At 49.7% G+C, this 25,468-nt stretch overlaps 13 protein-coding genes across 13 annotated transcripts; 4 read left to right on the forward strand and 9 right to left on the reverse strand.

Moving 5' to 3' along the window:
* Nucleotides 1-351: 351 nt before the first annotated feature.
* On the reverse strand, nt 352-2,429 carry HETIRDRAFT_457316 (uncharacterized protein; the record flags this gene model as incomplete). The annotated part of the gene is made up of 6 exons (XM_009543973.1): nt 352-459; nt 666-788; nt 871-1,425; nt 1,488-1,625; nt 1,677-1,945; nt 2,000-2,429. 6 exons carry the CDS (start codon nt 2,427-2,429, stop codon nt 352-354), a joined length of 1,623 nt encoding a protein of 540 aa, XP_009542268.1.
* A 504-nt stretch (nt 2,430-2,933) lies between these two features.
* On the reverse strand, nt 2,934-3,895 carry HETIRDRAFT_448513 (uncharacterized protein; the record flags this gene model as incomplete). Its single annotated transcript, XM_009543974.1, has 5 exons — nt 2,934-3,187; nt 3,241-3,359; nt 3,418-3,485; nt 3,533-3,753; nt 3,811-3,895. The coding sequence occupies 5 exons, from the start codon at nt 3,893-3,895 to the stop codon at nt 2,934-2,936; spliced, it is 747 nt and encodes a 248-aa protein (XP_009542269.1).
* Nucleotides 3,896-4,252: 357 nt separating this feature from the next.
* Nucleotides 4,253-6,179, reverse strand: pao1 (polyamine oxidase1, flavin-containing amine oxidoreductase; the record flags this gene model as incomplete). The annotated part of the gene is made up of 8 exons (XM_009543475.1): nt 4,253-4,371; nt 4,429-4,693; nt 4,744-4,848; nt 4,899-4,955; nt 5,007-5,327; nt 5,456-5,594; nt 5,656-5,752; nt 5,804-6,179. 8 exons carry the CDS (start codon nt 6,177-6,179, stop codon nt 4,253-4,255), a joined length of 1,479 nt encoding a protein of 492 aa, XP_009541770.1.
* Nucleotides 6,180-7,177: 998 nt separating this feature from the next.
* Nucleotides 7,178-12,067, reverse strand: HETIRDRAFT_168380 (ribonuclease III; the record flags this gene model as incomplete). The annotated part of the gene is made up of 9 exons (XM_009543975.1): nt 7,178-7,637; nt 7,698-8,154; nt 8,209-10,321; nt 10,378-10,412; nt 10,471-10,486; nt 10,552-11,223; nt 11,284-11,538; nt 11,598-11,647; nt 11,707-12,067. The coding sequence occupies 9 exons, from the start codon at nt 12,065-12,067 to the stop codon at nt 7,178-7,180; spliced, it is 4,419 nt and encodes a 1,472-aa protein (XP_009542270.1).
* Nucleotides 12,068-12,356: 289 nt separating this feature from the next.
* HETIRDRAFT_310062 (uncharacterized protein) lies at nt 12,357-13,151 on the forward strand (the record flags this gene model as incomplete). Its single annotated transcript, XM_009543976.1, has 3 exons — nt 12,357-12,388; nt 12,436-12,789; nt 12,854-13,151. The coding sequence occupies 3 exons, from the start codon at nt 12,357-12,359 to the stop codon at nt 13,149-13,151; spliced, it is 684 nt and encodes a 227-aa protein (XP_009542271.1).
* Nucleotides 13,152-13,578: 427 nt separating this feature from the next.
* On the reverse strand, nt 13,579-14,210 carry HETIRDRAFT_311361 (uncharacterized protein; the record flags this gene model as incomplete). The annotated part of the gene is made up of 3 exons (XM_009543977.1): nt 13,579-13,729; nt 13,778-14,037; nt 14,097-14,210. Coding segments are annotated over 3 exons (525 nt in total), but the record flags the coding sequence as incomplete, so codon positions are not given.
* Nucleotides 14,211-15,544: 1,334 nt separating this feature from the next.
* On the reverse strand, nt 15,545-16,701 carry HETIRDRAFT_470386 (uncharacterized protein; the record flags this gene model as incomplete). The annotated part of the gene is made up of 5 exons (XM_009543978.1): nt 16,302-16,701; nt 16,121-16,236; nt 15,916-16,056; nt 15,758-15,836; nt 15,545-15,705 (listed from the first exon to the last, which is right to left on the reverse strand). The coding sequence occupies exons 1-5, from the start codon at nt 16,360-16,362 to the stop codon at nt 15,545-15,547; spliced, it is 558 nt and encodes a 185-aa protein (XP_009542273.1). The 5' UTR covers nt 16,363-16,701.
* HETIRDRAFT_310198 (uncharacterized protein) lies at nt 16,506-16,679 on the reverse strand (the record flags this gene model as incomplete). Its single annotated transcript, XM_009543979.1, has 1 exon — nt 16,506-16,679. The coding sequence occupies one exon, from the start codon at nt 16,677-16,679 to the stop codon at nt 16,506-16,508; it is 174 nt and encodes a 57-aa protein (XP_009542274.1).
* An 807-nt stretch (nt 16,702-17,508) lies between the features above and the next one.
* Nucleotides 17,509-18,642, reverse strand: HETIRDRAFT_240092 (uncharacterized protein; the record flags this gene model as incomplete). The annotated part of the gene is made up of 5 exons (XM_009543980.1): nt 17,509-17,661; nt 17,718-17,775; nt 17,834-18,310; nt 18,364-18,479; nt 18,538-18,642. Coding segments are annotated over 5 exons (909 nt in total), but the record flags the coding sequence as incomplete, so codon positions are not given.
* Nucleotides 18,643-19,195: 553 nt separating this feature from the next.
* Nucleotides 19,196-20,337, reverse strand: HETIRDRAFT_311200 (uncharacterized protein; the record flags this gene model as incomplete). Its single annotated transcript, XM_009543981.1, has 4 exons — nt 19,196-19,326; nt 19,391-19,738; nt 19,795-19,908; nt 19,956-20,337. 4 exons carry the CDS (start codon nt 20,335-20,337, stop codon nt 19,196-19,198), a joined length of 975 nt encoding a protein of 324 aa, XP_009542276.1.
* Nucleotides 20,338-22,015: 1,678 nt separating this feature from the next.
* Nucleotides 22,016-22,252, forward strand: HETIRDRAFT_168373 (uncharacterized protein; the record flags this gene model as incomplete). Its single annotated transcript, XM_009543982.1, has 1 exon — nt 22,016-22,252. One exon carries the CDS (start codon nt 22,016-22,018, stop codon nt 22,250-22,252), a length of 237 nt encoding a protein of 78 aa, XP_009542277.1.
* A 133-nt stretch (nt 22,253-22,385) lies between these two features.
* Nucleotides 22,386-23,600, forward strand: HETIRDRAFT_407479 (uncharacterized protein). The gene is made up of 2 exons (XM_009543983.1): nt 22,386-23,461; nt 23,523-23,600. Exon 1 carries the CDS (start codon nt 22,759-22,761, stop codon nt 23,389-23,391), a length of 633 nt encoding a protein of 210 aa, XP_009542278.1. The 5' UTR covers nt 22,386-22,758; the 3' UTR covers nt 23,392-23,461; nt 23,523-23,600.
* Nucleotides 23,601-23,749: 149 nt separating this feature from the next.
* Nucleotides 23,750-25,208, forward strand: HETIRDRAFT_470396 (uncharacterized protein; the record flags this gene model as incomplete). Its single annotated transcript, XM_009543984.1, has 9 exons — nt 23,750-23,887; nt 23,952-24,129; nt 24,193-24,244; nt 24,301-24,368; nt 24,422-24,452; nt 24,510-24,615; nt 24,693-24,927; nt 24,994-25,013; nt 25,076-25,208. The coding sequence occupies exons 2-9, from the start codon at nt 24,016-24,018 to the stop codon at nt 25,206-25,208; spliced, it is 759 nt and encodes a 252-aa protein (XP_009542279.1). The 5' UTR covers nt 23,750-23,887; nt 23,952-24,015.
* Nucleotides 25,209-25,468: the final 260 nt, after the last annotated feature.

The following is a 25,468-nucleotide window of genomic DNA, read 5'->3' on the forward strand; positions in this document are numbered from 1 at the left end:
CTTGAACCAAACCTAGTCCCGGGCGGCGGTGAGAACTGACTCCCAAAATCCTGTGGCATTGAAAACCCCTTCACCCCCGACATGGGTGAAGGGTCCCGTGCGAACGAGGGATTCAAGGGAGAATACTGTGAGGCAGCATGATTCATCGGAATAGGGATAGGGATAGGGATAGGTGCAGAATTCCCTGAAGGAGCTGCAGGGTTGATGGCTGTAGAGCTTTCTGGAACAAAATTTGGGTGACAGAAAGACGCTGATGGCGGAACAAGAGGAACAGGGGCCAGTGGTGCTGGGGCCTGGCCTGCTGGTGAGGCAGCAGACGTTCGCAAAAGAGCAGCGGTCCAAGCCGACGGATCAAAGCCCATCACTGCCAGGATTGAAGACGTTGAACTGGTCGATGATGCCTCTGGGGTAGGGCGGGGCGATTGCGGTTGTGAGTGCCAAGTTGGCAGAACAGATGAACTAGTCATATGTGGAATCGCGATGGGCTGAGCAGGGCCGGAAGAAATATGTTGGATCCGCGGAATATTGCTTGGTGGAAGCATGTTCGGTATTGACATCGTAGGATGTATCATTGTCGAGGGATGTATTGGTTGCCCGTACATACTCTGTGGAGGATAGGGTTGGAAATGATGACCGAACGCCGGATGCTGCCTCATTGGCTGTACCATACTGGTGGATGTCACGGGACTTTGTGAGGCCTTCAAGACTTTCGATGAGTGAGGTGAGCCTTCGCGCTTGACAGACGTATGAGCATTTGGCATATGTGCATCCTTTGCCATAGTGTCAGGCTAGCGGATCAAATCAAAGTGAAGCAAAACATGAATCAGAATCAGTAGACCTTGGGGCAGGTATGAGCATGTCGAAGCCCACCTTCCGAAGCCGATCTTCATACAACACAGGTTTTTCGGGTGTAGGTTGAGAAGGTAAACCGACGAAGTCGGTCATGAACCCTCCAGAAACAAATGGGTTCACAACATGCTTGCGCTTATTCGCTTTGACCGAAGCAGTTCTGGTATAAACACCGATGTCGGCTAGAGCAGACGGTGATGAATGTGACGAGTCTGCTAATGCAGATTGTTGTGAAAACGCGATATGCTGTGGTGGGAGAGGCTGATGAGAAGTTGAACCCGCTCTGCGGCGAGGCATGAGAGAGGGTGAACGGGATGCTGGAGGTGTCTGCAGGCTGTATGGTTGTTGCGAGTTATTAGACGATGCTTTTGTGGTCTGACACGGAGCACTCGTGACGACGGAGGGGTCCACATACGTCGATGCACCATTCTGACGAACAGTATTCGTAAGGAGAGGTGAGCGTGATGGGGCTGCAGTCACGATAAGGGGTTGCCGAATCGCGGTGACAGGGGATTTTGATTTGGGTGATGTGGCACTCTGGTAAGAAATAGTGTTGATGTGTGCCTCACTCTGCGACTATTGAATGGTTGATTAATCGTGAAGAGAGAGTATTGGCGAAGAGATATGAATCCACGCACGAATTGCAGGCCGGGAATGAATCTTTCCTGAGATAGCGAGGGGGGAAGATCCGTAGGCGTACGGATAGGTGACTGTGCTGGACTGCTAGGAGGAGAATCGAGCTCCATAGGAGAAAGACTGCGCTCTCGGTCCGATTGCTACATCTACTGGTTATGCTGTATGCCCGTCAAAGATGTTGAAACACGTACTTGATTTGTTTCCAACAATGACGCCTCTTGAATCGAGGTTGTATCGATTTCAACAAACGCCTCCGTTGTAGGAATTTCGGGTACGGGAGATAGAAGAGATGAATCTGTCTGGATAGACATATCTGAGGAATGCTCTCGAGTAGGTGTTTGCGAGGCTGTCGAGATACGCTCGGGAGTAGTCGACACGGCTTGTACTGAAGCTGCCGTCATTTCAGGCTGTGCTTGGATTGCCACAGACTGGTAATTTAGCATTGGCGTGTGTACAGAGTCTGGGTGAACAACGATAAACGGCTGATATCGAGACTATAATCAGACGTCCTCACCAATAACGACCGGCCCTTCCACTCGCTTGATCCAGGGCTTGCGCATTTTGGGGGGAATGAGATGGTCTGTGGGCGGAAGGTCATCTTCATCTTCAGCAACTTGGGTGTCCTCTTCTTCGTCGGAAAGCGAGGGCTCGCTCGGTAAGTCTCCTTCAAAGATGATCGCCTGGTCTTTGAACGGCCCGTCCCCAATCGTGAGCAGAATCTCCTTCCCAGGTTTCACTTCAATCCGCTTTTGAGCAAAGAGACTGAAGTATACCACATTCCCATCATCTCCTTCATCCCCAGAGTCTTTGTTCAGTTCCACACGTCGCAACACGATGTGGGCTTTCTGGCTTGAACCGTGCGGACGCAAACGCAAGTGGCCCTTTATTCCGAGTATGGAGGCTGCTGTGGGTGAATTCGTAGTGCCATGGTCGTCGGGTTGCATGGTATCTGCAATATGAGAGTATGCTTGGTAGGCGTGCTTACCTCCAAAGAGGTGGAGAGGCGTATAATGTAGGGGGAAGAGAGAAACAACAGGAGTGAGCTCAAAATGCGTCCACGTCGGCAAACTCCGATTGCTTGTACAAAGCTACCAAAACAGCGCAAAACTCTGTATTCAGCTAGTTGTGCTCCCTATTTGGGATAGGTTTGTCTCCTAAAACGCAACACTCATGCACAATCATGAGGGATGGCAGAGCCACTGCGCGCCACGGTACTGCAGTGCACTAGGGCGTACTACAACTCTGAGCCATTCAGCTCCTGACTGAGATAACTCGTCTCCTGTGCCACACCCTCGCTCGTTCTCGTTTAGTAAATTCGTGATACCAACATTAGACGCAAGCCGCAGCCATTCGAAACAATCGCCCGTAGAAGGGCCCGAGAGGCTTCCGTTACAGACGAATCTTGTATATCCTACATACTACGCCAGTATACTTTCCGATCGCGTCATTCACTTGACTTCTGGTACACCATCCCTCCACCTTACGCCGGCACTCTCAGAAGCCTCTATGGCAATCTGCCTGATCGCCTTCGCTTGTTCCAAAGAAGCACCACTCCTACGGGCATTGTCCATGTGCCAGTTGATCTGACGCGGGGTGTCACCTGCGATGAGAGTGCCAACAAGGGTATATGCTGTCTCCAGTTGGTCCGTGACTTCGCCGTAACCATACACTATTCCGTAGGCTATCGTGTTGCTGAACCAACCTGGACAGATTGCTACATCAGAAACAGCGTTGGGAGCTTGAGGAATGACGCACCCATATCGGGACTTATCTTGTCCAGGAGTCCCTGAACATTGTCACCAGTCTCACCATACAATGACTGGAAGAACTCCTGGCCCTTCCTCTCATATTCTGCGATCGGGAGGGAAACAGTCCTGTGTTATAGAACCCAGTTGTGTTCAGGGAAACCTCTGCATATTCCACGTGCCATACCTTTGGATCTTTGTGTCACGAAGTTCTTCGGGCGTTACCTCAAGGAGCGATACCAATCCGTTGATCGCCTGCAAGTAGAAAATTAGCGAGCTTTCTTTTGGCCGGGATGAAGTACCTTCGAGTAACCAGCCACCATCCCGGACTTGAACAAGCAATCACGGAACTTGCGAGCGAGAAGGAGGCGTTCCTCAAGTGCTTTCTCGCCGGGTACCTTGAACTGGTTGTGCGCTTCCTCCAGTTCGCTCAATACATGCTTAAAGATGAGCGGCACGGCGTCAGGCCTGTTGCCTGTGCTGAATGCTACGGTGGCTACGATGTACCATGGGTTCCTGAAAACTAGAATACAAATCATCCAAATGGACTCCTCGATAGTTTTTTTTTTCAACCACCCACCATCAGCCGATGCAGTAAGCTCTGTGGGGGCAGGGTACAAAGACTTGAGGTGTGCTAGAAAGGTGGAGGTTGCTAATTTAGCCATGTCTGAGCACCTAGTTTCAAAAAAAATCTGCCGTGCTGGTATCTCCTTGATCAGTATCAGAGCAAGGTGCACCGTGGTACAGTTGATGGTCCAGGATAAGCAACGTTTAGTATTGCCGTCCAAACTCCCTGATATCGTTCGCGAAGACGCCTTACCACGTGCGATGACGTCGTCGTCTGTCTGGTTTCCCACACAATGGTCGTTCAAGCTCAAACACTCAAGGCGAGGTCTCCAATGCGACATCAATACGGTAAATTGCGTGCAGTCAGCATGTGTTTCAATTACACCAGTTACAATGCAGGAATAAATGGGAGCAATGTGGGGGGTAGCGGTCATACTTGCAATCCTATAAAATCGTCAATCCCAAGGATTTCGGCGAACAGAATGCGATGGACTGTGACAAGAGCGTGACTTTATACAACGGGCGATCAGGCCGGCTGTTTCTTGCCCTTCATAGTACGCGCCGTGCAAGTAGCCTAAGGCAGGTCAATTTTTGGTCAACCAATAACTCTGAATTGATTATCTGTATGTACCAAAATATTTCCGACTCGTGGCTTCGCCTGCGAACCATAGTCTATTCCCAATGCTGGCCTTGATATTCTCATGATCTTCTATGGTCAAGTTGCCTGGCCAATTGCTGTAGCTTCCGCGATATAACGGGTCGCTGAACCAGCGAGGGAAATAGAATGCCTCAGGTTCAGGGATCGTCATTTCTGGATACATCAATTGGAGCACGGAGAGAACCTCTCCTTCCACTTGATCGTCTGAAAGGGCCTCAATCCGTTTTGAAAACTCGCCCTGTCTTGAATCGTCAGCTCACATTCACGATGACGATTGCTGCACTATACCGTCACCGTCACGAAGACGACCCCAGAACCAGGGAAAAATTCTACAGTGTCAAGGTCCTGCCAAACTGGATACCACCCCCGTTTCTTATCCGCAAACAGAGCAAACTAGAAGAGTGTCGAGAACAGATTTCAGGGAGAAGAGGCTTTATACGCACCTCGGTGTCGAACCAAAACTTCTCCGGGAATTGCAAATAGACCTTGGTATACGTTCCCTAACAGGTATCTAGAAAGGCATCGCCAGACATCAGTCGAAAGTGGCTTACCATGCTCATCCCGTGAATTGCCTCCGTCTTCCATTTCGGCAAAGTAGGCTCGAAGATCACATCGTCGTTCTGTAGAACACCCAAGCTAAACGTCACCAGTACGTGATCCGCACTCAAAACCGATCCGTCCTCAAGGACTACCGATACACCATCATCAGAATATTGGATGGTCTTTACGATGGTGCTGAGTAGGATTTGATTATCAGTGAGAAACTCAGCGGCCTCAGCCTGAAGAATGCTCGCAAAGCCACGCTGGTCAATCGAAAGCAGGTTCTCGCTCGAGAAGCCTCCTTGATCAATATTGAAGGTGAGGTTGGCTGCCTATGGGCAAGTAAATAAGCAGTGGCATTCGAAAAGGCAACTCCATACTTGGTCTCTGAACACGAGGCCAGCGCAAGGTCCTCGGAACAACTACCAAAATGGCTCCCCAAGGAAAAAAAGAATTTTACCCAAGCAGCTGCGGCCCAAGAAGTCATCTCAGGAGTCTGAGCGTATTCCCAGTCAAACTGGTAGTACTCCGCAGCCAGTTCCTGGTGAGTCAGAGGGGTGGTGCCGATGGTAGAATAGCCGACACGAGACGTAGCGTCCCTGGGGATATCTCCACCTAATGCTGAACATCAGATGATTCGATTGGGATGCTTATAGCAACGGTAAGTTACCTCCAGCGATACACAATCTTGTAAATGCATCAACAGAGGCATTGAAGACATCAAGGTAGTCCACTTGGCCCGTATAATCGAAAGTTGCTGTCGACTCTTCATGAGCTGTATCGTCGGCGAATGAGGAAGAAGACGGACTCATGCTGCTATGGTAGTGGTTAGCCTGCAGGGAAATATTATATTTCCGTGCAAGCTCGAATATAGGATTCGCAGGACCATCTCCAGACTGCGTCCCGTGGATCCAGTTGGCACCGACCTCCACTCTATAAGACATACTAGGCGACCCAAACAAGGTACTCTTCATTCGTCCTCCAATCTCATCGCGGGCCTCAACGATTTTGAAATCATGGATGCCTTGCTGGTGAAGAGTTCGCGCGGCAATTATACCTGTCATACCACCTCCGAGTATAAGTACTTGTGCGTGGTGTTCACTGGTCCGATCGACCGTAAGAGGTACTTGGAGACCTATGGCAAAAGGAGAAAAAGCGAACCCGAGGAGTGGAAGAAGGCGCATGAAATTAGAAGAAAGCAAGGTAGCGCTGTCAAAGGCGATTGAAAGGTAAACTGGCAAAAGCATATAAGGGTGGGCGTCCAATTTACCAATGATAGAAGGTCGGTGCTGGGTCAGTACTCAAGCTCGAGTTGGGGGTCACTTGAGCATCCGAGCCTCCCGTTATATGTACGTACGTACCACCATTCCGAATAGGATGGGAGGCTGAGATGACGGAGGTATTGGGCGTAAGACACTGCGCAAATGTGATACATGCATCTGTAATACACGGTTTTGGGAATCTCAAACTTACTGATAAGCCCTATTCGGAAAAGACGACAACCAGTGATGCCCTATTGACAGCACTTTCGGACACGGTGGTCTTCTGGCCTAAACCAGAAAGGAACATCTCCGTTACTGAGCGCTGGTCATTTAAGTCTGCCATCCTGTTGAAACGAGCGTGAAAACCAGCTAGTGATCAATGTCGTCTTGTCAAAATCTCAATGTTAGCAAGTGGCCTATACCGTGGGCTTGAAGCTCGAAGTGTCCATGTCTACAGGCTTAGGCAGGTCAGCGAACCAGCGCTATGATTGCTTGATAAGCTCTCTTAGCCGCTGAAACATATCATCTCCGAAACACCAGGGCTCTTCACTTATCTCTCTGGGGCTTGACGCGTGACGGAGCTGTTCCGGATCAACGACCTTGAGGCATGGGCGTGGCAGAGTTGAGTCTCAGTGAAAGGACGGAAGAAAGGGACGAGTCGTACGAGGTCATGCTTACCCTATTTGAATTTGAAAATGTAACAGATTTGGTTTAGCAAAGGAAATCGTAGACTATCGTAAAGCATTGGAGATATCAGAGAGTCATAAGAGTCGAAGCCTCGAGGCGGGCCAAGGAGCATATTGACAAGCGGAAAGCAGCACAACATGATATTGCCAAGGAAGACTGGGTAGCATGAAATCATGGAGACAACGTCGCTGAAATCGGGAAGAGTCAATCCAGTGATGGACATTCAACAAACCTTACGGCATCTCTTCATGAACCGCGTGAATCATCTGCTCGACCTCAAGTTCTTCCAGCAGTATGTCCGTTTCTGAATTCTGATCATCTCCTGGCTCACCTGGGTCTTCAGTCCTCAGAGGCATCGACCCACCGGTGTCCGTCAGCGTTTGCTGAGCCAATGCTTCGAAACCCTCCTCCGTGCTGTCATCCAGAAAGATCTCTGGGTCATCTCCGTCAAGCGCGACGTATGTTGTTTTCACGTTGGCTTTTGCTGTGACGCTTGTAGAAAGAGAGCAATCGCATAGTTGGTGTAGACATCGGGGAGATCTGGCATCTTGCAAGATCATACAAGCCTTTTCACAGACAAACGCCTTGGCCACAGATAATTTCGACGCTGTCATAGGGCCTGCGACGACAGTATCGTGAACAACGACACATACAGTGTCATTTTGTTTTGATTCCGGTCGACCGCGCGATTTCCTGTAGATGGCAAGGTCGAGACGCCTGCCAAACGCCAAATACAATAACATTGTCACGTACCGAAGATATATGCGACGGCACCCTGACCGAGCGGCCCAAACCATGAGCGCAGATACAGGGTCGGGGGGCATATCCGGAGATAGCGCATCCAGAGCATCCTGCATGAGCTCTTCGACGACAGCAGAAGTCTTTTCAAAGTTATAAGCAGAGTCGATCAGGATGGCGGCCACAAGGCTCTCGAGCACGTCGCTGATGACCTTTGGTGGATCATGCGCCCAGCTCTTCAAGACCATCTCTTCAGTAGATGTTTCTTCGAGGATCGGCACATATTGGCTGATAGCAATACTAAGCTCCGTATTGTTGGATAATAGGACTTTGTGAAGGCCCAGGCGTCTCACTGCGATTGACGCTAGGACTGGTGCGCAGACGGCTCGCGTTCGTGGCAAGGCAAGCTGATGCGAAGTGGCATGCTGAAACTTCTTGTACAGATAAGCGATGACCACCAAATCAAGCACGGCTAGAAGACAATCAATGTAAACACGTTAAAGTTGCATGGATCCATAATTCGTACCATCTCCTAAAAACTCGAGCCGTTGATAAGAGGTCCCGTTTGACGAAAACGAGGTATGCGTCATAGCTTCTACCAGCAACTCTGGGCGGTGGAACTCATAGCCCAACACTTCCTGCAATCGGCAAAAAAGCGCCGGTAGGGGTGCTGACTCCGGAGGACGACTATATCGAATAGACCAAGGAAGTGTGCCGCCAAAATTCAAGCCTAGTGCCGCTCCCATGTGCAAAGCCACCGGTATGCCGCCAGTCAAGAAGCTGGCACCGAGGCTAGCCTCCATGCAATCCTGCAAACTCCTCCGCGCAAACCGACGCTTCGCAAAACGACGTGCCTGGGGCTGGGCATAGTCTTGAGAAGCATCAGTGATAACATACCTCCAGGTCTTGTTAGCCTGTGCCTCACTGGTGAGGTATCGCTCGAGACCAATGTCTTTCGCGCGAGATAGTAAATACCGATTTGATATATACCGCTGGCGCAGATCAGAGAGCTGCCCTTCGTGTCGGCGAGGAAACTTGTTGTAAATGTGGACGGATGTGCAAAGCTCGAGTACAGCGTCACCAAGGGTCTCCAAGCGTTGATTATTGAAGCCTGCGTTGGCTTCCGGTATTGTGAAAGCCTCAACGAGGAGATCGTTTTTAATGGCAGGGAACCCCAACTCCAAACGGGCACCACGAGCACGCCAGACATCCGAAACGCGGTGCAAGAGTCGGGGTAGAAGAGCAAATGCCCTATAGATATCCTCCGAGATATTGTACCATGTACACAGAGATAGAGGAACTAAATGTGGTAAATTCCCCCGCGCATTCAAGTTTGAATCAATCTTTGTGGTCAACTGGGAAGAATCGAGATGGTATGTGCCCGAGACCTGCCTGTTGATACGATATCCCTCAACAAGAGGACCATCTAGAGGTATTTCGGGAAGAGAGCCTTTCACTTTGACTCTCTGGTGTTCCAAGTAGAAATCACGGTAGGTCTCATAACCATATTCGAATGAACCTTCTGGTGGTCTCGACAGAGGCGTCAGATCGTGACGAATACGGCGAAGGACATACATGTGTGCGTGCCGGTGTCGATTCCTAAACAAAATTCTATGGTAATGTTCCTCATTGACAGATGTCCAGTCGTAGTTTCCGAATGGGTATTCGAGAATACGTTCCATGGCCTGAAAATCCGGTTGGTTCGTCTCGGCGGAGAACGGGACAAGATAGCACGACAAAGGAAAATCGATCGGTCGACTAGTTACGTACCACCACAAGCCAAACTTCGTGAACTCTTGGAGCAATCGGCGCTGCCTGCGCTCGTCGTCGATGTCAAATTGGACAGGCACAGGCGGATGGGTCCGAACGACGCATCCGTCCCAGGTCAATTCCACGGGTGATCCCAGATCCGTACCAGTGACGAGAGCAACCACACACCTCCCATCAAGGCTGATGGCATGTGTCCACATCTTCTGTCCAAGGGTCCACGGATCTCGAACGACAACATCCATGATGGGTGGAACAGACCCGACATCTGTGGTTAGCGCCTCATCTGCACCACCTCGGCGATCTTTAGCATTACGTGCTGGCAGCAAATAATCGTCGAAAACATCAAGCCTGTGTAGCGCCCTGACGGCGATGAATGCGGCGGCTCGCTTGGCCTCTTTCTTTGATTGCTTTTTGGGACCGGTGTAGATCAGCTGTTCCATCGACAGCGGCAAAGCTGACGGAAGCCGTACAGTAGAGACGAAGTCGCCTGAAAAAGACGGTATTAAGGGAGGGGTGTACGGGTCGCATGGTATGAGGGCGCAAAGACGGTTCAATAGGCTTATTGCGTTGTCGTAGGTGAGTGTAGACCCTGTAGATGGTACGGTATATCGCTCCCGAGCAAAGAGATCGTCAGGATGGATGTAAGTGTCTTCGTCTTCCTCTCGTCGACAAGCGTTAGCATTTTGTTGATACACTTTTTTGATCTCTTCTTCCTTCCCGGAAAACGCTAGATATTTTTCCAATTCCGCAGATTGACCTTCCTGCACCATGACAATGAAGGTGGACGTTTTGTGCCTAGCCCGGCCGCGCGATTGCACATATCCAACCATGTGATGGATGGCGTCGAAGCGAATAACGACGTCACATGCCTCGAGGAGAACGATGTTCACACATACATTATATTGGGCATGCGAACCCAACTCACCGGAAAATCAAGTCCTTCCTCCGCAACCGGTGTAGCTATGACTTTGATCGATATTAGATTTAAAAAGCTGCTCGAGGGATACAAACACCTCACGGAGATTTATTTTTCCCTAAGAAAATGGAAATCACTTTGTCAATTGATATAAAGAGGGAAAGACAAGAATATAATCATCACCTGGCGGAACGCATCAACGATCTCCCTCTGCCGTTTACCCTGCATTTCAAGGAGTGGATCTCCGGTTTCGCCCCCATGGCCGACCAATTCTGCACACGACACTATTCCTCGCAACTGAGGAATGCGAGAAAGAAGTTTCGCCAGACAAGCTGCAATATGCCGCTGCTCTACGAATACAATTCCTTGGAAATTTGCCGTGTGACACGATGTGAGAATCTCGGCGAGTTCCCTGACCTTAGGCGAGCACCATTCCAAACTAAAGGACCAAGAATCAGGTAGGTCCGGATTGTCATCAACAGATTCGAACAATGGTGCATATTCTTCCACCAGTTCGTAGATCTCACGCATTTCAGGGACAAGCTGTTTCGTGAGGTAAGTCAGGGTTGATGTTGATATGGAACTATCGTCGTGGAGCTGTGCGCGCAAGATCTCCATTTCGTCGGACACAGATGGCACCAAAAGCTGAAGAATACGTTGCCGGAGGTGGGAGTACAAGAAAAGTTCGGCGCCAAGGGGTCCGAGGCTTTCCATAGCCACGTCATATCTTGCTTGGATTTTGGACCAGGAGATATCAACGCTGGCAGGGATTTTGGACCAATCAAAACGGCTGTGAATGGTGGGCAAAGGATACTCAGAATAAGTTTCTTGGGAGGCCGGATACCGATGAATGATCTATAACGGTAAGAAACTCATCTTGATTAGGATGAAGATGGATCGAAAAGGCAGTGATACCTCTGTGGGTTTTGGTGCATGGTTTTCAAGTTCGATCGCGTGATGCATAACAGTGATCACCTTCGCATCCATATTCTGTTCCAGCGCGGCGATACTCTGCTCTGGATTAGTCGTCCGCCAGGTTGGTGAGGCTGTCATGCCAAATATTTTGGGACGCTGCTCCCTGGGTACATGGCGATAGAAATCTCTCATGACAACGTTTGTAGGGTTGTTTCCCCTGGTGTGATGACATTCGTCGATGATTAAGAGGGATACCTAACATGAGATCAGGATCTGTGCGTGGAATGCCAAAAAATGTGCAAGATCGCAAGAACCTTTTCCAGGCTCCAGTTCGAATGCGTCAGAAGATTGAGAAGAATCTGGGCTATGAGGAGTTCTCAGTGACTCTATTGGTTTCATCTTCTAAAGTGATCGGAGACGTACCGGTCATGACGAGCACATCTGAACGATCGAATATAAATTTCCATCCACTGCGGTCCGTCATGTCCAGCGCGGTCGTTCCATGTATTTGCTTCACGCGCAATGGGGTATGTTTTGCGATAAAATTACCTTGCTGTTCTACCAATGGCACCTTCGGCACAATGAATATGATAGCTTTTCCTCGATTGCACTCCTGCGCTGCGGTCCACTTGATGAGCATGATGCCAATGTATGTCTTGCCGCTCCCGGTATCAAGGACAGCGATGACATTTCCGTTCTGTGCTTGTAAGAATATTTCTTCTTGATAGTGGCGAGGTGTGATAGAATGAATAGTCTGGAGAGAGACTGGAGACGGTGATGGCATGATGAAGGGCAGTCAAAGGGCACACTGAAAAAATACACAGATACAACAAGGTCGGGTCAATCTATACCGCACGACGGCGAGATCACAGGATGAGTGTAGTAGATACTGGCGATAGGAGAAAACGGGGAAGGCCGCTGGAGTATGTCGAGGGAAAAGTAAGAGGCTCGAATAGTCATTCCAGTCAGGTCGCCGTCTTGCGTAGCTGGAATTCCAAGTTGCTTCTTTCTGCTTCGCAGTCGCGCAGTCCAGCACTGCTGCAGACATATCCTGAACCATAACCTCCATTATCATGGCCATCAACCCGAACGAGGATACAGAGTTGTGAGTAGAAACATATCTCTGTCTGAGCTTTACCGACAGAAACTCAGCAACGAGGCCCTACGAAAGCACGGCATCCTCCCTCCACGCGAACAGACTCCTCCTTCTCCCTCGCCACCTCCATCGCCCACACTTGACGATATCCTTGACGACTTCACACCATCGGAGCTTCAAGAGCTCGGGGAAGATGCGCACGATGATGATGCTGAACGCTACATTGCCGCGTATCGCCAGCGTGTCCTCACTGAGATGAAGAAGGATACAAACAAAGCACGCTTCGGTCAATTGTATCCCATTGGCAGGGACGATTATACGCGAGAAGTGACGGATGCTAGTAAGGCAGACGAGCCAGGGGAGGAGGACAAAAAGGGCACCGGGGTTGTTTGCTTCCTTTACAAAGACGGGTAAATGAACCTCGCTTGCTTTTGTCCTCTGGAACGCATCTCATATTCGCCCATCATTTCTCAGGATACCTCGTAGCGATCGGGCTTATGAGCATGTGAGAGCCATAGCTGCTCGCCATCCGCGAACAAAATTCGTTTCCATCGTAGGAGATAAATGTCTCCCCAACCTCCCCGACTCCAGAGTTCCAATGTTCATAGTATACAGAGGGGGCGAGATCCGGACACAGATCGTATCTTGGGGAGCCGATCGTGAGCGACGCGTTGAAGGTTTGCCCCAATTTTCTGTTATACTCCAGAGACTGACATGCGACGATAGAATTGGAAGCGATGTTCATCATGTGCGGCGCCATTATACCACCTGAGAGACCACCACCTGGCAGCAGAGACATCGACAGCGAAGATGACGAAGATGAAGAGAGTAATGACCGATCCTCGCAAATGCGATCGACCTCCACCTGGACCAATCACACCACGAAGAACGTACGAGGACCGACGGAGAAAGCGGACGACAGTGACTCGGATTTTGATCTCTAATATATGTATTCCTTGGCTTACTCTCCTGATGTATCAAATATCTTCTATTCAGTGCTGCTGTTTCGGCGACGCTGATGCAGACTTCCAAATCGACAGTTGGCTGGCGTCGAAGTAGATATCATCGCCGAGCCAGAAGAAATTGAGTCGGACATTATAGCGGATTCAACAGGTAAATCCAAGAACAGTAGATCTTTACATTCCACAACATAAACAAGAAAACGATGCGGATGATTTTTCGCAGGCAATGGGACCTTTTCACTCGGCCTCCTCGGCAACGGCTGCTTCATTTCCCTCATCCAGTGATTCTCCCTTGGCTCCCTCTTCTTCAGCAACCTCAACCTCTTCTCCGCCCTTTCCCTCGGGTTCCTCTTTGGCATTCTTGCTACCCATGACGGTAGCGTTGATACTGTTTAGCATGGTCAGCAGTTATCCAGACGCACGAAGCAATACCCACGTCAGCATCACATGGACTTTCTCCTTCGAGTCGTCTCCACTGTCAGGGTTTGGCAACTCGATGGTGATTCGCTTACTGCCCTTCCAGCCATAGCTCCCAGTGGAGAACGTGCTAGGAAGCAAGGTGGTGGTCCCGATGAATCCAGGATCGACGGATGTCGCGGGCGCAGACTCGCCGTCTGCAATGGAGGGAGGAGTATTTGTGACGTTGATATGAAGGGGAAGCGCGCGCGCTTTGAATTGCGACGCGGCTAAGTTTGCCTGCGCGCAAGGATCAGTGATGAGACTAGGTCAGCGCAGTAGGCAGCAAGGGCACTCACCTTCGGGCCTCTTTTACCACCCTTGGCCTTGGAGTCCGGGCTAACACTAACTCGCGCAGCCTTGGCGGAACCTCTGGTGGCCATACCAGCCTCGTCCGTTTTACGTTTCCTACCTGTATGGTGTATCTGTGATCTACCCGGGGTCCCACGACAGGATGACTTTGCGCGACGCACCGACCATTTCGCTGTCAATATGATGGATGGGAAGATTTGCTGTCAAACAGTCAGTGTGTGAAGGAAGGAGGAATTCAACACGAATGCAACACCGTGAGACAGATATAAGCGGGGCGAGAATAATCAATGTGTATTTGTTCGGGCACTGGACTTCGAATTAACTGCTCCCTAACAACGCGCCTGACGCGTTTATGATGTCACGCGATGTCCACTTGGAAGTTGCCACGCAAGCCCAAGCAAGGCCATGTACTTTCTAAGAATATCCTAGCTGATCAATTGTTTGGTAATGTTCGATATGCTCGAGCTGAGCGGGTCCGGTGCCTCTCTAAGCGTATGTTCTCGAGAGTCTCCCAAAGCAACACTCGTCATCAGGACGAAGATCAATGTTGATGCATTGATGGGTTGCAGCTTTCACAAGACATTATATTCTTCCCCGTCGAAGGGGTGCGTGACGAAGGCATCATATCAGATCTCGGTGCTTTCGCTCTAGTCAGCATGTATCCATTGTTAACTTATTTTTGACGACAAGTACCATCGCATGCAAGCATCATACGCACCATTGTAGATCACAGCGTACATTATAGTCGCCAGAGATCAGAATTGTGTAGTATACATAGTAATGACACAAGAATCGTGTCCGAGCGTGTCGACAAACCCCTCGGCGAGGAGCTTACTCGGTATCCTTTTGCGAACTCGAGAATGCGCCATCATGGTGTGTGCTCGTCGTATGCAACTCGTTGAGCTCGAACGCTGGTCGCTCAACTTCCTGATGTCCTCGATGGAATGAACGATACCGTGGCGATGGTGATCGCGGGCGAATTTCGATTTCAAGTGTCTGTGATGCTCGTCAGCCAGCTCTGTATACGAGAATTGATTAAGTAGGTCACACACAGTGACTTGTTGCGTCGTAGTGAGCATAAGGGACTTGTATGTCTCTGATCCATATTTGATCTGCAAGATGATCAAACAATATATGATGCTCTAGCGGTGATCAGTCGGTCAGAGCAGATTTTCACTGTGCAAAGCATATCAGGCAGATATCACTCACTACAGTTGATGGAAGTAGAGCAACGGCTGTGAAGTTTCCAAAATTGCCGATGGCTTCTGTGCTGATAGCGCCCAACGAGTTGACAGTGTACAAAGCACCGCTCTCAATAAGGACGATTACGATCGGTCGAAAAGTACGCAGTCCGTGAGGGAGTTTGCGAGCATGATATCCACACCAGAGGGAAATGACACCTACAATGATCACGCCTCAGTCATGGAAAAAATTGCTACGATCTTTCAAACAGGAAAATTTGAAAGTGCTCACATGTGCAATAGAAATTAACCGCTAGCGTCAGGGAAAAGTACGCAGTGACCCAAGGAAGAGCTGCGTCTTGCCTATTGGTTGTTTTGGCATGCACCCAGATGGCAGCATTAGCGCCAGTTGTCACTGCAGCAATTCATTGAACAATTAATTATTACAAGAGATGAAGTAGACAAACCTAGACCACCGATAGTGAAGAGCAGGGGTATAATTATGACCCATACACGTTTATTGTATATGGTGTAGCATCGCCAGACCTTCCATCGGAGAAGGAATAAATGGTACAGCGAGGCATCAGACGCACAATAATATCTAAAGGAAATGATGGGCACACACCAGGACGCAGTCGCCGACCAAGGTCTGCACAGCTAGAAGTACCGTTTTGACCAAAAACAGCGGGTTCTTGAAGTTGAGGTAGTAAAAAGGCACCAGCCGCACGAATGCATAATATGCTCTGACAAAGTCTACGATGAAATGCTATAGGACCAAAGATATGCCGCAATTCAGCTAGAACGAACGATGAAGTGCACATTTCACTTACAATCAACGCTATCGCCAGCATCAAGGTGGTAACGGGTATCAGCCATCCAGTTGAGTGGTGCGTAGGTAGTCGGAGCTGTATGAAGGCAATCACGCAGCACAGCGTGCACAATATTCCTATCGGCAGGATCAGTTCAAATGAGAGTGCATGTGAGATAGTGCACAGTAATGTACTAACGTACCGACCATGAAGGCTTCCAGGAACAGTCCAAGAAATTGTGCTTCATTCATAGAGATCGCCATGCTGCGCGGTGTGGTTCAGCTGATGGCAGTCAGCAGCGAGAGCGTCGAAGGAAAACGTGGCTGCTTGATCTGAGCATGAAGGTACTTAACTGCTGGCGTCAGGATAGCTGCCGTTATTCATCAAAGCCGCAAGACCGAGAAGGCTAGCTTTTGCAGAGCTGTTCACACATGTATGTCTTCTGCATCAACGGAGACCTCCGCTGGTCGGAAGTGGCACAACCTTCTGTAGGCTGGGTCAAAGACATGACTTTGACAGCGCGTCTGAAGTGGTCTTCCAGACGATATCCCACGGCTTTCAGTGGATAAATCGGACTCATCTAAGGTTCATTCGGATCCTTCTCATAGAGAGTGAGGCGGTGTCTTGGCATATATATATAATCATCCACTGAGCGCTCAGATAAGGGGCCGAAGGTATGTTTGAAGTAGACAGCTGCTTGCGCCTCCGAGTCGCGTGTCGTGATGCATGATGGGCAATCGATCGGACAATGCCGTGGTTTCCATGATCGTGCTGCGCCAGCGACCTGCGAGTCAGGGGCGACAAATTCATAGTCAGCTTCGAGGGAACTCCGTGCTCATTCAGTTCGCACGCAAGTCAACAAGGTCATGGCGCTACTAAAACCAATGGACGTGCCATTGTCGTTCATAGCACTTGAGCGACTTGCTCTTGAGTCCGATGTGGCATCGTTGGTGATGCCCTCACCGACTTCAGGCTTTTCTCCGTCTAAGTATCAAGTACACACTTGAACATGCAAAGCCTAGGCATGGTAGTGCTTCGTGACCGACCCGGACAACAATCGATGATCAACAGCCAGAAATAAACCTTTATAGTAAGGATCGTGATATCGTATAGCAAAGAGGGGGGGCGACGATCAAGTAAGGAGGGATGCTACTGAAACAATGCTAGAAACTACAAGTAAGTGCCAGCTACCAATGGGTTTGCGAGAGAATATGCTACAGTCGGATGCGAGATGACAGTGGGAGAAATCGAAGGTAATGTAATACCCACAACAGTCACTCATAAGTGTCGTCAAAAGACTAGTCTAGCCACTGTGGTCCGACACGCATCTACAGCACCAGGGCAAGAACGACACTGACGAGCGCCAACGCGATGCCTGCACCGCTATCAAGCCTCATAGCCCCATTACCAGATGAGTTATTTGAACTTGATCCGTTAATTTGCATGGCGCGCGCCTGGAAGGCATTGAACGTATTGGGGCCGGACTCCACCGCATTAACAGAGAAGACCATGCCCGAGCCGCAATGATTGGCCTGTGCGCAGTACGTCCATATGGGAGCGGTCTAGGGGTGCGATGATTAGCATCGGCATAGCACGGTTCACTATACACGATACGTACATCATTGACTCGGATAGTCCAAGTGGGAAAAGAGGTTGCGTCATCCGCGACAGGCATGCTGGAATGAGGTGCTATCAATACCCACACCATATCGCAGATGACATAAGTTGACTGACTATCCAGAGTTGAAACCGACTTGGCCGCTAGTTGATGTGTCTGACAGCTTCCGGCAGGGGGCAGCAAAACTAGATTGGGTAGCCGTGTGGTTCTTCTGATGAAACTCGAACGTAACGGTGTCGCCAGGCTGCGCCGTGATGTTCGACGGCTGGAATGTCAGCGTGCCAGGGCCTCCGACAATAACCTTGTGATCAGTGCCCTGTCCCGTAGAAGAGGAAGCGGCGGTCGCGGAAGAACTCGTGGCTGTGGCCGAGGATGTGGCAGCAGTAGACGAGGGAGCAATAGAAGACGACTGAGATGAGGAATTTCCCATTGCAGCGGCTTGGAAAGCAGAGAACTTGTCTGCGGGGTTGATGGCAAAAACCATGCCCTGTTGACAATGGTTTGCTTGACGGCAATAGACCCAAACGGGATTGGTGTCTGCCACAATGAACTGCGCTGCGGGAAATTGGGTTTCATTATCGGCCACGGGAACACTGTGGGACAAAGTATATTAGACAAGGGAAGCGAGAGGATATGGTCCACATACAACCCAGTGTCAAAACCACCGTCAGCTGGCTGGCAAGGATTCGCGAAGGTAGATTGTGTCGCCGTGTGATTCTTCTGCTGGAAAACAAAATTTACGAGATCACCAGGATCCGCTGTCTGGGGCCGCCGGACATGTCAGGCGCATGAAAAACACGTAACACACCACAGAACTCACCAGGGACGACGGATTGAATTGAAGAATGCCTGGGCCTCCAACAGTAATCTGGTGCACGGCGCCTCTAGTCGAAAGGAACGCAGCAAACGAGACCGCAGCGGTAAGGGCCGGTAACGATGGTAACATGGCGTGTACAAGTAAACTATGGATGACAAGAGTTAGCGGTCGCAGAGATGTGTGGTGTATGGAATGCTGGGCGGCTGCGTCGGAAGTGACAACCAGGTCGAGGGCAGAATGAGATAGAAATCCTCCATGTTCAATCGAGGGCCTTTATAAGTGCTACGAAGAGTGAGTGGACAATAACGCTTGGACAATACAGTGAGGCCGAGCGCGTCAAAAGCCTAAAACACGTCAACAAAGCCACACAACGACCACAGCCACATTTCGACCGGCTTTGTCCCTCTTTGTTCTGAAAGGCTCTAATTTCAAAGTCCAAAGAATGCAGTGAGGCCCCCACAAACGTTAAGACAAAAACACACAAGGATCCATAGAACAAAATCTTCCGAAGCAACAGTACACAGTGATCGAAATAGCCTATAACGGCGGCGTCCGTGGTGAAGTGACAGATACAAATGTGGGGGAATACAGCCAGCTCATCACGCGTGGCGTACTACAGAACAGACTTGACAAAACCAATTAACGATGTCGTCCAGCGTCGTCACACGAACTGTTCCACGAAACTTCCCCATTTCTCGATCACTGGCTTAACGATAAGGTCCCATTCCTTCCTCTTGTACGGTCCGTCCTGCGCTCGCGCAAAGGAGAAGATCTCTTTGTGGACTCTACCACCTATTGCCATTGATCCTAATCAGCAACCAATCATCTTTATTCACGGAGAGGTAAGAACACGCACAGTCGATACATGTCTTGCGGCTTCTATTGAAAAAGTCACTGTCATCGATTTTATCGGGGTCGACATCGCCAGGGAAAGCGGGGTCCAGATGCAGGTTGCGAGCGGCCAGATCGAAGAGCTCGATGTGCACAAGTCGCTCAAGGCGGTGGCACAATGCACCTTTTCGACCCGCTTCCACTCGCCCCGCCATCAAACGTATGACGGTATCAGAATGTGTGCCATCTGGCCACCATCCAAGTAGGTTCGGCTCTGTGGAGTTGCACTGCTTGTTCCATTGGTCAATGCGATTGTTTAAGACTGTCGTACGTCCGACTTTGATGTGAATTTGGTTGGAATCCAAACCAAGCTCTGCGGGGGATATTTAGATGAATGACGACCAGCACTCCACTTGAATGACCGCATACTTTCTATTTCATAAGCATAGATGTAGCCATCTTCGTCGCTGTCCGAGCGAGTCTTGGTCATCTCTGCACGAAGGCTGATTTGCGTCGAACGGTGAAGATAGTCCGGGATCCAATCTAGAGAACCGTCAAGTCTGACGATTCATTGACTCTAAAAACCGTACCTTGAAATCTAACAGATTCTCCCGTCTTTGGACTTGTGAATTTCACTCGCTCAAGCAGCGTGTCCGAGTGCTGATAGCAAAAAGCCACATCCTGGTATAAACTTCTCTTGACTTTCCTCGTGCACTTTTGACCTCTGAGGGTTATCCCGTTGCATGGAACATAGTCTTCCCCTTCGACGCCGGCCGAGGACTCACGCTTGCGCCGGGAGGATCGCGGCGTTTTAGTAGATGCGGATTGCGGCGTCTTAGCAGAGGCAGATTGCGGGGTCTGAGTCAAGGCAGTCACGGATAATTGGGCGACTGGATCTGAATACAGTCGCGGAGGGGTGGACGGGGGAGGAGGAACTTTTAACTCCAAGGAAGGATTTAAAGCATGGTACATCGTAAGGGATTGTCCATGATCATGCTCTGGTATGGGCATAGGCATGTGTGCAGGGCGCGCACTGGTCATCCCATCGTTTGTTGCGCCGTACGGAGGTTGGGGAAGACGTGGTGCGGCTTGATAGAGGATAGGAGGTGGAGGCAATAGTCCTGGATGAAAACCCCCAGCGAAGGGTCCGGCTTGGGTTGTGTATCGACTCCCTCGACGAGGAGTGCTGATGGGCGATTTCCCAGATAGACTAAGCCCGTTGAAGCTGTTGAGAAGACTCTGTGCTGGGTCGCTGCCGTCGGCCTGCGCGTGTTTGGATGGGGTGGATTTACGTCCGCTCATGGAAATGAGGTTGGGTCGGGTTCAGCGAATTGTTAGCACTAGCCGGAGTCTAATATACGTCCGTGAATACAAAGAAACGAGGATCATGCGTTGCTGTACTCGTACAAGTGGCAGTGCACCTTGTCATCACGCACTGTCAGGAGACTCGTGGAGAGCCTGAGCCTTTTTGTAAAAATCCTGTGCAAATAACAACAGAAAGGACTTCAACGTATCATGTTTTGGTCACATAAATTGCTATTTCTCATGTCTCTCTAAAATACCGTGTATAGTGAATGGTAAGGCAGGATGAACCATCTTCGAGTCAGGAAGTCAGTCGAATATCAGGCGTATTCTTGATAATGGCATGAATTTGATAGATACACGAGATGGGGGGATGAGGCCAGACCAGGACATGTCGAAATTTCTAGTGTCAGATACCTTCGTGCATTGTTCTTTCAAGATACATTTAAACTTTTGAACCCCATCTTCTGCGTAGAAAGTTGAAGACAGTGTTGGGTACATTATAAAACGGTCAAACCAGTGTCTTATAGTCAGGAACCTCCGCTAACAGAGTGACAGATTTTTGACCTATCGGTCCATTAGCAAACAAGGGTCAAGGACCCGATGTGATGAAGTACAGAAGAATGCACTCACCTCGAACGAATGTTGACCATTTTGACGATCAGATGGACGTCGAGTGCGAGACTACAGGAATTCTCAACAACAGTGGAATTTTGACATCGACAGATCATCTCCAAGAGTTGAAGGCAGGCCGAAGTGAAATAAAATGAACAGAGGCGTGTATGAAATCATCTACCTTTGTCGACCCATGTCTATATATGTCCCAAGCCGATGAGTGCCCGGGAGCGTAATAGGAGAGGTGGAAGGTGTCTGAAGTCGCACGCACCACGGTAACGGTGACTATGGTTTACAACCGTATCCTGTAATTGAGAGCAAATTTCAGATACAGACTAAATGCCTGTCGACGAAGAAGATTGGCGATTTCCATCATGAAGTACTACACCATACAACCTAATACACTCGCAAAGGTGACTTCTGTACTTAGCGGCTGCGTGATGTCGATATCGCTGGGCAAAGTGATTGGTCCGTCTGCTACTGAAGTGAATAAGGCGAGGACCTGTTGATGATCATGGGTGGTTTAGCGCTTTAGCCATGACGATCCTTGTTGACTCCTTGTAGCTCCTTGTTTGGAATCGAAGTGGGGTCATATACTACTGGTTTCACGACTGAGCGTCTATTCCTCACCTTATCCCCCCAGTACGGTTTCCCAGCCTCAGAGACAGGTAAGCCTGAAAGTTTGCACCATCTTTCAGAAAAGATGAAATGCACTGGGCTCTGATGAATCTCGATGTCATGCTCTACGCCTCGCCGAGGCGGCGGCCTAGAAAACCGTTTACTGAAATATTCTTTTTCCCACGGTCTTCAACTCTCTTCTAACCCGCCTTGGTTTCTGCATACTTTATCAGGGCCGCTCCTCACACCTCTTAAATCGACAGTAGATGGCAATCATGGACGTAGACATCGTCCAACAGGGTTTTTGCGACGTCATGGAGGAAATGACTCGCAGCCTGTCCTCTGTGCGTGAGCTAATCAAATCTTTGCGCGAAAAGTGTGTGTCTTTCCCCTTGCTATTCTGAAATCATTGACTTGATGGTTTCAGGCAAAATAATTCTTCGGATTACGATTTTAAGGAAGGGATATCCCTTCTATCCCTCAAGCACCACGTCCTACTGTCTTATATGCACTCCCTTGTCCTTGCCGACTCCCGCAAGGTTATTGGTCAACCTTTAAATGATCGTACTCCGCCTTGCCTCCCATTCAGCTCTTTAGAACGAGGTTCACGAGGTTCAATGGCCGGTGACCTGGTAGATTCCATGATAGAGGGTAGGATTGTCCTAGAAAAGGTGAATGCCCTAGAGGGCAGAATGAGATATCAGATCGAAAAACTTGTCCGGGCCGCGGAAGACACCAGCCAAGGAGTTGTTGATGGTACGTGGGCCTTGAAAACTGCCGAGGGCAAATCAGCTCATTGTGGACTACCCAGACCCTCTCGCATTCAGACCAAACCCTCAAAACCTCGAGAACGGGAACATGAGCAGCGACCAAGATGATGGTGATGAAGAAAATGACAGCCATGATCGGGACGGTATATACCGCCCCCCTAAGCTTGCTCCTGTGCCCTATACCGAGTCCAGCAAAGACAAACGTGCGCGCCGTGCGCCAATCCCTGCTGCCCTTTCCTCTTTGGCCCACCTTGACCCTTCCCGTCCATTCGTGGAATCCACGTCGGGCTTGGGCGCCACTCCATCGATGCAAAGCACCCGTGCACGGGAGATCCAGCGCATGACGGAGTTTGAGGAAGAGAATATGACACGCTTGGTGCTGAAGAAGAAGGATGATAAGAGGAGGCGAAAAGATGAAGAGGATATTGCACTCGGTGGAACAGGTGGGATCGTCGGAAGACGGCGTGGCGGGGGCTTGGAAGACGAGTTCTCTGACGTGCTTAGATCTGTCGGACGGACGCGCATGGGCGCGGTCGGGGACGGTTACGAGGAGCTGAGGACGAAAGGAAGGAAGCAGGATGCGCTGTCGAGGGCAAGGACTCGGGGACGAGATGAAGTTGATGGGCCTGGAGGTGATGAGCAGAGACAAAGAAAGAGGAGCCGGTTCGAGAAGGAAGTGCGTGTTGCGAAGAAACGGATGTCTGCCAAGAACAAAAAGTAGTTTCAGAGTCCAGACTTCACATATTCATAGCTTCATATACAAAAACATTAGGATATCGAAAGTCTACCTGCTAGTAGTATGTTATCTCAAATGACTACCATCGCAGAAAATTCCAGTAGGGAAACACTTACCGGCGACACAGAGCAAAAATCTATCAGATCTACACGGTGTGCACACATTCACTTTTGTCCCCTTCGGGGTGACATGCGAAAAAATTGGAACGATACAAAGAAGATTAACATGGCCCCTGCACAAGGATTTGTTTTTCTTATTTTAATCAATTTCAAATTTAAACATGTCATATGAAATGAGTCATCTTCCTCCCACCACCTCCACCTCCTCGCAATACCAAAGACATGCCTCCGCGAAAGGTTCCTCGTGTAACGTCACTCCAAATCAAATCAACGGCTACTTTCTCAAGGCAGGCGTTACCATCACCACCGCCGAACAAGAGACGAAAGTTGGATATAGGCAATCTCAGTGATGATAGTCAAAGGTATGGCAAGCCACAGCGAGTCGTTGCATTCTTTATTGTCAGCTCACTGCGTGTGACGCGTCAGGGTTGTCGAAAAGGCATCGGAGGCATTGAAGAGCGCTGTATTAGTTATAGAAACGCGTCCTAACATGGCTGATACTACTGATATCAAGCATGCCATAGAGAACTTGGAACGCGACACGATGGGGGAGAGTTGGTATGCTGCTCTGCGGGATGAGTTCAAGAAATCCTATTTCCATAAAGTAAGTATATTTTTTTGACTCGACGGTATTGGACTTACGGTAGCCGTTTCATTGATGTGCTAGCTGAAGATGTTCTTACTAGCTGAGCACAAATCACAGACGATCTACCCTGCTGGTCGGTCTTGAGACATTTCTCAGTTACCAAATACTGAACGAGGGTTCTCTCCGTAGTACGCGATATATACTCTTGGTCGCGCCTCACGCCGCTGCAGTCCGTGAAAGCGATCATCATCGGACAGGTGCGTCCGAAGTCTTTCGAGTACAATGCCACAGCCTATCATTCAGTTCACAGGACCCGTATCACGATGTGGATCAGGCTCATGGTATCCTACCTCACGTATGTGTCTTGTGATACGACTGATGTACACTATTTGCCTTAGGTCTAGCATTTTCCGTTCCTTCTCCAACCAAGCCGCCGCCTTCTCTTAAGAACATCTACAAACAGATCAAGGATGATATCCCGTCATTCGTGATCCCTTCCTCGGGGTCTGCCACCTTTTGTTCACTTCGACCTGCAAAGACAGGATACTCATCACACAGATTTGCTTGTTAATTGCCACTAGCGACCTCACACCGCTTGCGAAGTCAGGCGTGCTCTTCCTCAACACATGCTTGACCGTCCGCGCGCACAAAGCCCACTCGCACGCGCGTAAAGGCTGGGAAGAATTAACGACTGCAGCGCTTCGGGCTGTCGTGCATCGTAAGGCTGCCAACGACGACGATAATAACCGGGGCGTGGTGATCTTAGCGTGGGGACTGTCTGCGCAAAAGACATGCCTTGCGGTTGGTATAGACGAGGTGAGCACTGGAAACTCGATAATCGCAAATCAGCTGATGAGTGAGCTAACTGTGTCAACGCTCAAGAATAAGCATCTTGTTTTGAAGTGGGTGATTTTTGTGAGCTCGCATGAGTGTTCTTGGCAGATCGTTGACCCGTTGGTGATAGATCAGCTCATCCATCGCCATTATCTGCGTACAGAGGTTTCTTCGGAAACGCGCATTTCAAACAAGCAAATACGTGGTTGGAGTCGAGGTATGGGCCTGGTCAGGGCGTCGACTGGACTGCATTGAATGCTTAGAAATCTACGGCCTTGCTTAAACCTGATACCATATAATTAGCACGCGCATCGACTGCTTGTAACTGATGCGTCTAAAAATTGCGAGCAAGCGGAGACATAAGCCAAATGTATATCTGTAAAATGCCAAGCGGATCTAGAAGATCCTCGCCTGGGAAAATGACAAAAGATCTTTGCAGATTACAGACCTACAATCATGTTAGAGAGTTACCCTTAATACAGCAGATACTGTACCGGCGGCAACTCTGTCTACTGTCTCTCTG

The sequence above is a fragment of the Heterobasidion irregulare genome, assembly GCF_000320585.1.
Source record: "Heterobasidion irregulare TC 32-1 unplaced genomic scaffold scaffold_02, whole genome shotgun sequence".
NCBI classification, from domain to species: Eukaryota; Fungi; Basidiomycota; class Agaricomycetes; order Russulales; family Bondarzewiaceae; genus Heterobasidion; species Heterobasidion irregulare.